The sequence below is a fragment of the Symphodus melops genome (genome assembly GCF_947650265.1).
Source record: "Symphodus melops genome assembly, chromosome: 1".
In the NCBI taxonomy this organism is placed as follows: Eukaryota; Metazoa; Chordata; class Actinopteri; order Labriformes; family Labridae; genus Symphodus; species Symphodus melops.
Window position 1 is genome coordinate 45,442,209 of NC_136691.1, and position 15,088 is coordinate 45,457,296.

At 38.8% G+C, this 15,088-nt stretch overlaps 1 protein-coding gene across 3 annotated transcripts in view; it reads left to right on the top strand.

The window, feature by feature from the left end:
- Positions 1-15,088, top strand: part of ksr2 (kinase suppressor of ras 2) — an 87,889-nt gene that overhangs the window by 57,454 nt on the left and 15,347 nt on the right. For all 3 annotated transcript variants that reach the window (XM_079340156.1, XM_079340157.1, XM_079340158.1), the window contains 9 exons: positions 2,325-2,394; positions 3,575-3,658; positions 3,895-3,980; positions 4,513-4,563; positions 5,162-5,182; positions 5,463-5,572; positions 7,563-7,731; positions 8,676-8,717; positions 12,778-12,847. In XM_079340156.1, the coding sequence (XP_079196282.1) occupies positions 2,325-2,394; positions 3,575-3,658; positions 3,895-3,980; positions 4,513-4,563; positions 5,162-5,182; positions 5,463-5,572; positions 7,563-7,731; positions 8,676-8,717; positions 12,778-12,847 (703 nt within the window). The remainder of the gene's footprint in view (positions 1-2,324; positions 2,395-3,574; positions 3,659-3,894; positions 3,981-4,512; positions 4,564-5,161; positions 5,183-5,462; positions 5,573-7,562; positions 7,732-8,675; positions 8,718-12,777; positions 12,848-15,088) is intronic.

A 15,088-nucleotide genomic window follows, 5' to 3' on the forward strand; every position in this document is an offset into this window, starting at 1 on the left:
ATTTACAAGTCTAAAAGTTTTCATGGTCCTGTTTCAATTGTGTGGAAATGCTTAGAACATAAATATGGTGTTGACTGTGAAGATCAGTTTAAGGTTTTTATACGACACCATTAAATGTAGGATCTGTTTACAGTGCAGCTAAACAAACTCACCTTGTTTTTGTAACCACGTCTTTAAAATTGATTGCATCAACTCACTGATCCATGCTGTGCATGTTGAGAGATGCTTTCTAAATAACTACGACAAAAAGGTTGAATACTTTATAATCGATCATTCTTTATTTGTAGAAGAGCTCACAGGTAGGAACTATGAGTCCAGCAAGGCAATGGATAGCACCACTTACTCCTAAAGACACAAGTTTGAAGAAAAGACATACAGCAAACAACTTCATGAAATAGTAGAATCCGAAGCATCAGTAGTCAGTACATGTAAAAATGACACACAACATAAAAAAATAGCCCTATCAAAGTTTCATCATCTTACACAATCTCTCACCTGATACTGACACTGCACTCTTTGCATTTAAGACCGAAATTGGCCCTTAAACACATACCCACTATTACCAGAGTAGACATGAAGTTTTCTTTCCATTTCTCAAGCCTCTACTTTGTGTAAGTCATTGTGACGTAAGTTGTGTAAGCATTCTTTGAGAGATGGTTGGATAATCAATGATTGTTGTGTAAGTCAAACAGCAGCGTCAACAACATGTGCACACAATGATAGATCGTGTGGACCACGCTGATGACAAGTCCAGTCATCTGCCGGTCGCCAACAAGGCCGACAAGAAGCAGATGATGTCAGTTTCCCCTCTGTATTGAGTTATCAGGTTGATTGAGTGTAATTGAGCGATGCATCGGAGTGCAGAGAGAAGACACTGAGCCTCTGGAGAGATTGGAGGGAGGAAGGGTGTTTCAGGAACCAGGAAATGCTGTACAGCACCAGGGCTATGTGATTTGATCTGTCAATGACTCACAGCCTCATTATCAATTAAAAGGACTGAATGAGCTCCTCACAGATCTGAACTTTGAGTCATACAAAGAATTTATGACTGTCTTATCTGCTGTCAACATTGTAAAAAACAACATTCCCATCTGCTACAATCATCTTCGATACAACCTCGATAATTAATGAAATAAAAGAAGAGCAACAGTCCCACAATTTTATTTTCCAGCCATTAAGAGCTTGATACTTTTCGGCCTAGCATTCATTTCTGTTTCATAAGTCACACGAGTAACGCTGCATTAAGCTACTCTGACTACATTTTTTGACTTTTTACAGATTTAGATCAGCTCAATCCCAGGTGAGACAAGCAGGAAGCAGGAAACATAATGGAAAAATGGATGGTATTCAGTTGCATGTTTGGAATGATTTAATTAAACACAAGCAGTCAAAAGATGAGTGTCTGTTTTTATGCAAATGACTGTCACATTCTATATTTGTTTTGGTATAATACATGAAATGATGAAATTCTTTTTCAGAAAGTTCAACCTCAGTGTTTTTTTCATTGAAGACAAATGTTAACGGTTTTTGTTGAGAAAATGTGGAATTACTTCAATATTCCAATTCTGGGTTAGAATTGACTTTGAATCTACAGATACCTACATAATGTGACAGTACAAAGATTAGGCCTGCATTGTGTTGTGCTTTCACCAAAATTGAAATAGATCAATAGAAAACAAAAAACAACAATTGTCAGTCAGCACATCATTATAGAGCACTATCATGTAAATGCATGCATCTACCATATCCAACTACCTTCACATCCTTCACCTGCAGCCTGCTATTGTAGGCTGCGATTCTCACCTGCTACTGAGAGATTTAGCATAATTGTGTCAGCCCTTGAAAGCCCTGATGGACCGAGCGAATGTTACTGTTGTTGTAACAACCTCATGAAACGACCTTGCTTCACTAACACAAAAGTAGACTGACAACCATGAAACAGGCAGTTTGGATGGAACCATGACATTTTTTTTTATTTTCAGCCCATGTATTTGATATTGCTCAAAAAGGATCTTATTTATTTTTGTTTGATGGAAATGCCTTAGAGTCTAGGTTGTCTATTTACTAATATAATACACTGCCAGTCCAGTGTCTGTCTGTCTGTCTGTCTGTCTGTATGTCTGTCTGTCTGTCTGTCTGTCTATTGCTCATATACAGTGATGGGTTGAACATATTTCAAAAAGCTGACAAAGTCTGACAAAGTTTGTTTTTTTAACATCACCTCACTCCCCAAAGTGCTAAATGTGTTTATATGAATATTCAATGTAAGACATTTTTCTCAGTTTGAAATACTAAAAAAAATCTCATTTTTCCTATCTCTGCAGACACTCTCTCAGTGCCTCGCTGGTCCCCACAGATTCCCCGAAGAGATTTGGGAAACTCAATAAAACACAGGTTAGCCTAAAGAAATGTGTGTGAATGTGTGAATTTGCCATAGCACATACAGTACACTCATTCATCAGTGATAAAATACCTGCCTAATTAAAAATGCCCTCTTGAATAACTATTTTCTATTCTCTTTGTCTCTCACCCTGCTTGACTCCAAACGCCATGTGATCTAAATAGTAAAACAATGACATATTAGTCAGGGGATCTCAGCAGCCTCCAGTGTGTGGGTGCTGTGCCTGCTGAAAGTCAGCTAGGTGCTGAGAGAAACTCGAAGCCTCATCATACACAGCCACGCTTGGGTGCAAATGTAATTTATAGACACTTTATTTGAAGATTGAGGCTGGTTTAAAGAGAAGAGCCATATTACACTCAACAATCTCCTTCACGTGGCAATTTACGCATTTCCATCTTCTGCCCTTTGTTGGCCTGCTAAGATAAGCACATTTGCGAAGGCTTCAGGGGGCCTCTTATGTGCCTAAAAAGCATTTCTTTATTCAAAATCTGTTCTAAGTGTCACATCTTCTTTGATATGAGACAGCAAGGTCCACTAAAATCTCAGTCAGGGGTTGAATTGAGTTATGCATCCCTATCAAAATAAAGGAGGGGCTTAATAAAAAAATGCGATTCCTGTCAAACTACATTATTCACCTGTCATTAGACAAGGAGAGGCACCTATTGCAACCTGTCAATAAATACTTCAGATACCTAAAGGATCTGCTCAGTCTGTCTATGTAGAGAATCAGATTTGTTTGTTTGAATGTGTTGGAGCCTGTAAGAGTGGCTGATTGTTAAAATGATATGAACTCTTTGACCTCTGTCCAGCGCTGCAGAGAAAAAAGTGTACGATTTTCATTCGCAAAGGGTTACTGAGAGATGGAAACTAAATAGGTCCAAATTAAATCAGCAGTTGAGGCAGATTAAGAAGGTAAACACTTTTACAGCAGCAGCTTCTTCATGAATCTATTATCCTCACAGAAAGGTTACACAGGGAATGTGAGGCCTTCTTTAGCATAGCAGTCTGTCAATATGACAGAAATAATGAAAGACAAAAGGTCAGGAGCAGAGTCCTTCTCATGCTTATCCGCAGCTTGTGCATGTCATTTTATATGTCTATGCAACCATCCAAAAGTATTGTCCTGATGTCTTTTTTTTCTCCTTACTTCACTCTTTCTTCTTTTTCGTACAGATTTTCCACAAAGTATTGGATGTCCCAGACATGCACAGTATGTGGAAAGGGAATGTTGTTTGGACTGAAATGTAAAAACTGCAAGTAAGTATCAAGACTGTCTTTTGTCATATTTACCATATATGGCAAAAGCAATATGTGAAAATGCACATTTTGACAGATACCTTTAATATGATCAAATAATGAATGTTTAACTAGCTTGTTTTCCTCAGTTTGTAGCTCTCTATAGTTGTGTTATAAGGTGACAGATCATTATAAGCCCCTTAGTTTTTTCCTACTCTATCAAACAATCATTTTCTTATTATTTTGTCTGAACTCAGGCTGAAGTGCCACAACAAATGCACCAAAGAAGCCCCACCTTGCCATTTACTGATCATACAGCGAGGTGGACTAGAATCCTTCAAAGGTATGTTTTTTGTACTATTTTAAAACGTCAAGTTCACAATTAGTATAGTAATAGTATATATCACTATGATATATATATATATGAGTTAATATTACATCAGTAAAGTATTGTTGATTCACAACTTACATTGGCGGGTATGGCTCAGTTGGTAGAATGGTCGTCTCTTAATCAGAAGGAATTGCCACTGCTGCTTTGTCGGTGGAGTATGAATGCATGAAAATGGTATTAGTTTCTTCTGATCGTCAATTACATAGCAACCACTGCTTTCGGTGTGTGAATGGGTAGGTGTGACATACAGTGTAAAAGCATGTTTAAAAAAAGCATTTCTAAAGCACCTAGTCAAAATTGATAGTCTTTAACACTACTAACTGAACCTGTACCAATGAGGTTCTTCATCCTGTTCACATTGGAGCCATTGTTCTTCTACACTCACAGCTCACATGTATGATTATCTATGGCTGTATTGTGTTCAAAGTTGGCATGTTGTGTAAACAAGGAATCTGACTAGTCTTTATGTTTTTATCAACAACAGAAAGGACAGTACATAGTGAAAATCTGGAGGGACATCAGGCCATATTTAAAGGTAAAAAAAAATACAGTATATGACTCATGAGTTGCTGTTAGAGAGGTAACATCAGGGTGAAACTACTTCTGAGACAAACTATTGTTTACTAGCTACATGTTCCATTACCTTCAATCTAAGATTGGAGTTGAAGCATCTGAGACAATCATATAACAATGGTCGCAAGGAAACTGTGAAATGAAGTTTCAGATACTACATTAATATGACTTGTAATCCTAGTAAACAGCAGTTTGACATTAGAGATGTGTTTAACTGTCCCACCCATAGCATATTGTCAGAAAAAAACAGCCACTTTGTAAGTAATGACAATCTTATTGATAATAATCAAAATGTATCAGGGTATGGCTATTTATTAGTACCAAAACTACGTTTTAAGAGTTAAAAATGTCAACAGTGGAAGAGCCTCTGTTGGCATGCACAGATAGAGGTTGACTTCTAATTAATTCGTCCATATAGGTTTTGACAAATGTGACTGTTTCATGCTATGTTTTTAAGGACACAGACTGAAGAGAATAAAATTGTTGTTATCTGCTATCAGAGTTGAGAGTAATTTGTCCTTTTTCTGCTCCTCCTCTCCCCTGTATCTCCCCCACATTAGACCACCAAGGAATAACTCAAGGTAAGGAACACTAATTAGACTTTTAACTGAGTTCTTTAATGGGAGAAAATGACAGTTTCTTTATGATTTGAATGATCAAGGAAAGTTCTATCCTTTTATGAGATAAAAAAAAAAATGGATTTAGTAAAGGAAGGGCTTTTTGCTCATTTTTTTTAATTAAGAGCGTGGCCTGATTAAGAGTTGTTCTCAATTTGCTTTAGGTAAATACTATGGTATTGTTTAATTTTTTATTCTTCCACAGTGCTTCAGTGTTTTACTGTTTGTATTTTCTTTTCTGTAGTAGCTCGTCTGGTACGAACTGAATCAGTGCCATGTGACATCAACAACCCGCTCAGGTACACAGACCTGCACATCAGTCAGACGCTCCCCAAAACCAACAAAATCAACAAGGTAAGCACAGAAAATAAACTCTGAATCACAGTATGCGTGTAACTTGTCCTACATATCAAATTTCTTCCCCTTCTGCGGGCCTAAAAATGGTTATGAGTCATAGTGTTTTTTCCCAGGGGATCATGAAACTGTACGAAAATATCTTCTGCAGTGTTTCTGTTGACACAGATGGATTTGTTTTCATACACTGAATATTTTGCACTCAGCACATCTAACAATTTTAGTTCCAGAGAAAAAGAAGGGTGTGACAAGATTCCAATGTTGTAAGACAGTGATGGAAATGTTGTGAACCAAATATTAAATGTGAGGACATAAATGGGTGTGTATGAATATTTAAGAAGAACATGCACTTGTCCCATAACAGGATCTTATTGTGACAAATAAACAGTAAGTTAATGAGTACTAATGTTCAACAACCAAGATATCGCAGACAAATAGTCATACACAGTCATGAAGCAAGTCTCAGCTTTGGTTCTGTGCAGGAAAACAGCTTGGAGTGGATTGCAAAAGAAAGTGAATTCATCTGCCTGTAATGCAAAACTGTAATTTGAAAATTGCTTAGTTGAAATAAAACAGGCATCTAAATGCAAGTGCACCGAAAACTCAGAAACATTGTTTCTCAACTTCAACTCCATTCTAATTGGCTTAACCCAGAGCCAGGAAAAGTTAGCCATTGCTCCCAGATGCTGAATTATTGTTAGACCATAGCTCATTGATTAGACCCATCCTTACTCTGTGTAATTGACACAGAACAAAGCCCTGATATTCGTATGTGTAATGTTCTCCTGAGTTCAGCAATGCTCTTGAGAAGTTGGACGTTGCTGCGGTTAGGTTTGCAGACTCTGATGTGACTCATGTGACCGTTTGAAGGGTCCCTGAGACGTAAATAAAACCAGTTTCTTAAGCTAATTTCTCGTCATTTATTTGGATGAATGAGAGACAAATGTAGAGGGGTATTCAATGTTTGTCGAGATTGCATATACCTTGCATCATTCCAGACTATTTTCAAAATATGCTCAGAATCTTCTGATTGATTTCTCACCTTCAAGACAGCCATTGATATCCGTTCATATTAGTCTTCTACAAAGTTGTAACGAAGAGTCTCCAACTTCATTAATTTGTCTTAAAATGTTCTTGTGAAAGAAAACCCATTTAAAAAGAAAGCAATAACAGTTTGTGATGGTAGGTCTGAGATTTTTCAAAATTGGATTGGACTTTCAATGATGCTCTGACATCTAAGATTTAAGACTTGTCTGCTGAGTAAACTTTATTTGCTCGATCATTTTTTGACAGCACAGTATATGCTCATTGATCATCCTTTTGATTAGAGTTCAGACATCTATTAAGAAAATGCTTTCATCAGAAATCTGTAAGATCAGGAGCGACTTATAGGAAATCCTTATAGGATTCATTCAAAGGTTTGGGCAAAATATGATTGTGTGCTACAGAAGATCTGGTTTTACGTTCTTAATTATTAAAATAATGATTTATTGATGGAGGTCATGGTGACACAATATCTGTTTAAGGCCACAGCACGGAGAATTGTCTGGCTGGCTGAAAGAAATATGTACAAATTTGATATGAGCATGCATCTACATTAGCTTTCCCAATTCAATTATAGCTAACATTATTTTCTGGATGTTGAGGCATCCTTGAATGCACCACTGAAGGCACATTTTAAAAACGCTTCCTGTTCATAACTGCAGCCCTTCACTGGGATAACACAACTATGTCAAAAAAGTACAGGCAGGAAATAGCTCATTGTGATGGATCACCTCTGTCAGGCAAGTCTCAAGTCTCAGCAAGTTGATTTTCATATTGTGCTGAAATTAATGACAACCAAGAGCTGCCTGGAGGGTAGAAAATCAATCTGGAAACTCCTGGTGTGATTCAGAGAGAGTCCAACATGAAAGTAAAGCACAATTGTGACTAACAGACTAAAACTTGAAGTATAAGATTGTTGACAGCTTTCTATTTTGTCTCTTCTCAGGATCACATCCCTGTCCCGTACCAACCAGACTCCAGCAGTAACCCATCATCCACCACTTCCTCCACCCCTTCCTCCCCAGCTCCTCCCCTGCCCAGCAGTGCCACTCCCCCATCACCGCTTCACCCCTCCCCACAGTCAGCGCGACAACAGAAACAGTTTAACTTGACAGGTACAACAATAATAAGAAGAATGAAATAAAACAGACCACTTTCAGCTAAACATTCATGTTGCTTGATAACATGCTCTCAATGATAATGCTTACAGACTGATGTTGAACTAGTGTATTGTTTACAGTGTGTTCCATCATAGTTTAGCATGTTAACATTTGATATGCAGCACCAAACGCAAATTATTGTTGGGGCTGATGGAAATGTGATACGACAATGGTCACACAACTGATGCTGAGTAGATTTTGCGAAGTATCTGCTGTGTTACTGGGTCTATGAGTTTGTTTACCTTTATTTAAGTAATCTGGATTTTGAGGTTTTTTAAGGGCCCCATTATTGTGTTTTTGCATATAAACTGAGCAAACTTCGTCGAAGTGTCACCGAACTGGGGGTGGAGTTACTTCCCTTTGTGATGTCATTAAGGGAAAACCTCAAAACAGCCTGTTTGAGCACACAGTTTCTGAGAAGTGAAGGAGCCAGTGGAGTGATGGAGTGGAGGGACTTTTCAAAAAATGTGGGGGGTCTGTAGACATGCTAGGGACACACATTAGTCTTAGAAGATTGTAAAGTGTATTTTGCATAATATGTAGCCTTTTAATTTATGTTGATCTTATAAAAAAACAACTTCCTTTTAAAAAAGACTTTTATTCTGAAAATAACAATGTTTTACTGCATATGGCGTCCTTGGATCATTTATGCATTGATTTTGCCTTTAAAAAGTCTCCATATAACGGAAAACAGACAATAAAAAAGTTCATATGGTTGATTAACATTAATTTGCATCCAAGAAATCCCTTCACATATCTGCTTTACATCAAAATGTAATTTATAAATCATATTGTCTCTAAAGTAATTACAGTATAACGATTAAACTAACAGTCAAGTTTTACATTTGGTAGTCCAAACTTAAGTCAAACTTTAATTCTTCTTTTGTCTCTCTCTGCAGCATCGAGTTACTTCAAGTACAAACAACAATTCATCTTCCCAGGTAAGGGCCTCGTAATTGATCATTACCCATATTACTGTACACTGCTACCAGCCCAGCAAGTAAGGAGGTGGAGGGTTCTCTTCAATAACGTTGTTGTTCTTTGTCTCCTCGCCTCGGCCTTGCTTTAAGACTCAAGGCCCTTACACCCACTCGTTGGCTCTCATTTAGGCCTCCTAATGATTCGTCGATGCCCAGACTCTTCATTTTGCCCACACTGGTACCTCACAGTCTATGCTCATTTGGTAGCTTGTTACAGACAACCTGGACTGGAGACTGAGAAAAAGAACAAGAAGTAATTGAGATCTAGGGATATGGGTTTTTGGAAAGATTGAATATAGATCATGCATTGTCTCTAAAGCCTGGTTCACACGGCAGGATAATTACGCCGATTTTGGCCCCGATTCTCCCCTTCCGATAATCTTAAGGACGCCCCGATCATCATAAGATAATCTTATAAGATCATCCTGCCGTGTGTGGTGTGTTCAGAACGCTCTCGTCTGGTCGGAAGAATGTCGGGACCACTCCGATCTCAAATCGGGGATATTCAACATGTTGGATTGTTTTGGCCCGATCTCTCATCATGTGTGGTGTTTCCCCTCCGAGGAGAAAATGAGCACGAGCCTGTTGACTGTGACGCGTAGCCAATCAGAAAGCGTGTAGCGAGGAAACACCGGCAGCAAAACAACTACTCACCTCCATATCATCATGTAGCAAGTACAGCTCATGCTCCCGTAGTCGCTGCTCCTTTGACCGACGCCTCTTTTAAAACGTGTTTTTTCAGATAAAAACAGCACAAACGATCCCTATTACATCCTCTTTGTCCATTTGTTGACTCTGGAATCACGTTTGATCTCGAGAGGTTTTGCGAGATTTCCAGTCTGATCGGGGGACGTTCGCGAGTGAAATCGGCTCGTGTGTGGTGTGTTGATGTTGCCGTGTGGCCGCACACCACACACTGTACGACCAACACTGTAAAACCTCAGATTATTTATCACCATGTGTGTGGTCTCTAAAGTTTGGGAAATCTGCCGACAATTTTAAAATCCTGCCGTGTGAACCAGCCTTAAGTTTCTTATTGTTCTTATTAAATTACATCAGCTACCTTTGGGAGCTTTATAACAGCATGGTCAAACACATCCATTTACAGCTAGTCTCATCAGCCTTATTCTATCCTCTTAGGGGGACCTGGTGTCACATTTACGTCATACTAAATTTTCCATATTTTTTACTGTTCAGTTTTGAAAATGAAAGGAAACATGTTTAATGACCCCCACAAAGGGGCAGGCCTGGTTCGGAATCAACCTGCATTACGTTTCCCTCTCTCTCTCTTTCTCTCTCTCTCTCTCTCTCTCTCTCTCTCTCGCTCTCTCTCTCTCTTCCCCTCTGATTTTAAACTCAATCCACTGTCCTATCACTAAAATAAAGGCTGAAAAAAGCCCTAAATTAAACCTTTAAAAAACAAGACAACAAACTTTTTCTTCATTGAATAATATACATAGTTTCAATTATATGAATGCTTAAAAAGCTGCCTTTTGAGGATCTTGAAGATATCCTGATCCACTTAGTTTATGTATTCAAGGATTCCTGATTGTTATTTAAGGAGAATATATATCTTCAAAAACAACCCACCCGCTTACTAAAAACAGGTAAAAACCCTTATTAATATTAGTGAGTCAGGTTAAACACAGTGATTCACTGATGCTCTTTGGCAGACTGGATGTTTGCTCACAGGGCTTTTAGTCAAGCTGCCACAAACATTGCACAATCAATGTCTTGTTATCATCATTTTCTCAACACTTTCATCATCTTACCAGGATAGGGGGAGGAAAAATTTGACTGTGGCTTTCAGTTTGACTCACCTTTTTTCCTATTTTGTAAAATTCTTACATGTTCTCCATTTGTAGTTCAAGATAGCTTTGCAGTATAAAGTGGGAGTTTCCTTACATGTGTACTTCATGGCAAGCGAAAAACTGCAGAACTGTAGAGTTGCTTGTTTCTGCTGTGTGATCGAATGGTTGATTTGTTTCTTATCAAATGAAAATATTCAAAGTTTTTAACCGGATTCATGTAAATTTGATCTATTTTATCCAAATCCCCATGTCCGTGATTTCAAAAGTGTTGGGCTGCAGCCACTACTTTCACTGCATTGCCAAAGGCCTATAATTCCAGTTTTTAAAAAAAGAGCATAGTGGTAAATACATAATCGTGGTCTCCAGTGTTAATCAGATGAGATATTCTATTCCATATTTGGGTGGCTCCAGATCCCTTTCAAAATTTAAATTGTGCTGCTGCATTCGTAAGTGTGTGAATGGCCGTCCTAAGAGATCATTTTATCACCCAGCTCTGATTCTCGCGCACATTTTTGGTACATGGCTCTGAGTCACACCGTTGGCTGATTAAGAGCTTCCAATCCTCCTGGCTCGCTGGTCTTTAGAGTAAATCCATGCAAACATCCATACAGGCTCCACACAGAAAACAAAAACCCAGTCCATCTCACTGTGTGCCAGCTCCTAATGCACTGTGCCACAATGGGAGTTTTTTTCTGTGGCTCCCACTTTGTGTCACAAATTGTAAGAGTGTGCCAACGCAGACGACAACCGTGGCAGCAAATCCTCTGATGTCTTTCAGAGGTAGATTAAACACAACAGCTGACCTCACTCCTTTTACATGTGGAACAGGAGTGCCAAAGAATGCTGTTTCTTTGTCTTTGATGATACTGGCATGCTCAATGTGTTGCATGTATGTCTATGGTGATCACATTAAAAATGCTTTTTTTTTGCATGCTCTAAAGACACATGCTGTGATGGTGCATCAGAGTGATATCACTTTGCTGTACATCAATAGGAACATTTTGTACAGTGACTGATATTACCATAAAGATAATGTCAGGAAAGAAATTGAGCAATTCAGTGTGATTAGGAGTATGTCAGGAGTTTCCATTTTCCAGCCGTTCTCTGCAATCAAACACATTTTTACATGATTTACTCGAGCACTCCACGTGTTAGAAAATGCAACATTTTGGTCTCAAAGTTTGTCAAGCCTGATATTGTAATTACATACTGCAATTACGGTGACAGACAATAGCAAAAGCTCGACAATAGCTCAAGCGACTTACCTTGAGAAAAATGTGTAGCTTATTCAGAAACAATTCAAATCCAAGACAGGTAAAAGTCCTTAACAAACGCAACGACAGAAATGCGCTACAAATGAGACAAACAAGGCGCAAAAAGCTGAAACGGCTCAATTCAGATTGAAATCGATGAAAATACAAAATTGATGCAAAGAAAAAAAAACACATTGTACAAGTCAAATCCACAGTTTTTACAGCTTCTCTATGAAATGTAAGATAAATCTAATAAAGAAAAGTATCTGGTTAGGCAAAAGCCTAACCAGAAATTGCAGATATGCATTGATGTATTAAAGAAGGACCTTTAAAGGCAGGTTGGTAATCTCCTCCATCGTACATTTATTTTATTCATTTAAAGGGTCTTTACATCCTGACAGCAATCAGTAAATTATGCACTTTGAATAAGGATAGAAAAAGGGCCGTTATCTTCAACTGCTGTAATCCTGCAAAACACTGACCGGTCCGTGCTGTAAATTCTGGATGATTAGTATCCATCAAATGCCTCCCTGGCTTGTGCATACTCTTCCATTGCTGTGCACCAGCCTGTTCCCAAAGTGCTACACCGCTGCTGGAAGTATTTAACATCTACAAGAGTAGGGCTAGGAAATCATAGCTAAAAATGACTACTGCTATGGTTACTTGTACAGTGAGTGCTTGCCGATCTTAACAGGTCAAGAAAAGAAAGATAGAAGCAGAGAAGGCTGCAGGTTTAGATATAGTTATGAGAAGATGTTACTTTTCAAATCTTGAAAGCTCAAGACCTACCAACCCTGCCTTTAACTCCACTGTTTCATTTTGAAAAGAGGAATGTCAGTTCCTCAAACTGATTTCACCTTTCTGAAAAAGCAGACAGCCTTTTAGACCACGTTAAAACGACTCAGTTGTGAATTCTAAATTGCTTGTTTGCTTGTTTTTGTAACCTAAAATCTCTAGATGTTGCACCAGAAGCTCCACAAAGCAGAGCCCCACAGGTCATCCTGCACCCTGTCCTGTCGGAGCCAGGGTGAGTACAATCTATGACTAAAACCGTATGTCTGCCATTAATTAAATCAAGGAGGTACTTCTGATCGTCATCAGCCGCATGCTTCCTCTCAGTCATCCTACTCTTCCCTACAATGCTCCCTCGTTGTCTCCTCCTCTCTGCTGGCTGCTGGTCAGAGGCCAAGTCAGACGCATTGGAGCACAGATATTTGGATGACAAATCCAATGCAAGGACCGCCATGACGAATACTCAGACTAATGTTAGCATGGCCTTTTGTTCATGCTACACTTGGGATGCCAGCTGGATTTTCAGTAGCTCTGTGAGGAAGCCAGTGGTCATGGGAAGACAACCGGGGGAGGAGGAGGTTTGATGAGATGTCCTTCGACCCAGATGTTCATTAGATTAGCATTTCAATCCATCACAAGAAAAAACGCATGAGGATCATGGTCAATTGACATGAAATATGGACTGTACCCTGAGATGATAATGGTTAAATCAATAGCAAATAATGTCACTGATAATTTCATTTCCAAAATATCATCATTGTCTTCGAATAGGTCCTAGATAGAGGAAGTCAAATGGTTTTTAATTTGAAAGTACAGCAAGGGGTTGTTCATCTCAGTAATGTATTTAGAGCTTGAAATAAAAATGCTGCGTTTTTGATGTCAAGTTCCTGTAGCAGCTGGGAGCTTTGAGATAAAACATGGAAAAAGACGTTTGGGAACAATAAGAATCAGAAAAAAACATACAGGACCAATACAAAGGCATCAATGGGTTTCACATTAGTTTTGTAATAAAATGGCGATGTTTGAACTGTACAGCTACATTCATTAACATAATGATTATGATGCAGAATGAAGATTATTCTCTTATTTGTTCAGATTTAATTCAGTTGCTGAATTGTGAACGTTTTCCTTCCACTTATGCACAAAAAGTGACAAAATCATGTAGGAATACTGCAGCTGTGTAGACAGTTCACCGCTATGGGAAGACAAGATGATGGAAGGACTCAAAGAATGCTTTTTGCCAGCTCCTCTGAGCCAAATGAGTTGATGGACAACCAAAATCCATTTATCTCAACATCAAACAATTATTTATTTCAAGCCTTTAACAATTACAGCTCACATGTGGCTTTAGCACCTAAGACCTTAATGATAATCTTGGTTTAATCTTTATCAGTACATCAGTGATTTCAACTTTTGATCAATTTCAATAAAATATACAATCTCTAGAGACAGAGTGCTAGAGAGTGACTGAAGCTTTCTTACAAAGCAAGATGTCAGCATGTAGAGGATTTTTTCAAACCCCCATGTTTACCGGCTATTTTGACAAACTAGGTATTGTCCATGTTACCCAGTGTCCCATTTGCTTTGTGAGCAGGGAGTTAATTGTGTTTTGACACAATGAGCTTACACACTTCAAGCTTCACAGAGCTAGGCTTAAAGTTCCATGATGTGCCTTATACATTCAGACCATCAACGGCATTAAAAGAAAGACAGCATGACAGCTCCCCAGAAGTGAAGCCAAAATCTTTGGAGCACCCCTCTATTAACTGGCTGCATTATAGGTTATGAAGCCCTCCTCCTCTGTGTGTTCTGGGATGAGCCAAACTCGAAAATCAAAATAGACAGTTGAATAATTTTCTCAAATAGTCACGGATCAATACGTCCACCTTCAAAGCCAGATTAATTAAAGTGAATTCATCACGGAAACTGACTTCTGACTTTGTTTGTAGATTGTGATTATGTTTCATTCGAGGAATTATTTTAAAGCCCCTGATCAGGGGAACTTTCAGAAAGTGTTGCAGGAAATCTGGAAAGGAGCATTAAACATGTCTAAAAAATGTGAAAACACATATGAAATCTCTAGTATTACTATCGAAGTACATCTCTTATGCTCACTCACGCAGTCTCGCACACTCGCACCAAATTAATAAATCACTGCACTTATTCAACCAAATCCCTCTGTTTTAATTCATGCTATTGTCCCTTCCCCACTTCTTCGTTTGCTCTTACAGTAGCAGCTGGCACATTTCTTAGGCCTTAATGGCCTCGAGCCGGGGTTAATGAGGGCCTGTCTCGGACCCCAACACCCGGCAGGTACCCCTCATTAGAGTTGGTGTCAGTGGCCTTTGGTGCCTTAGGAATCACATACATTTATATGCCAACTCACCTGTGGTCTCTGCCCAGAGTCCAGGAGTAGCCTTAACCCATGTTAATATACCACAGAGAGACTAAGAGAGGTTATGTGCTCATGTTACAC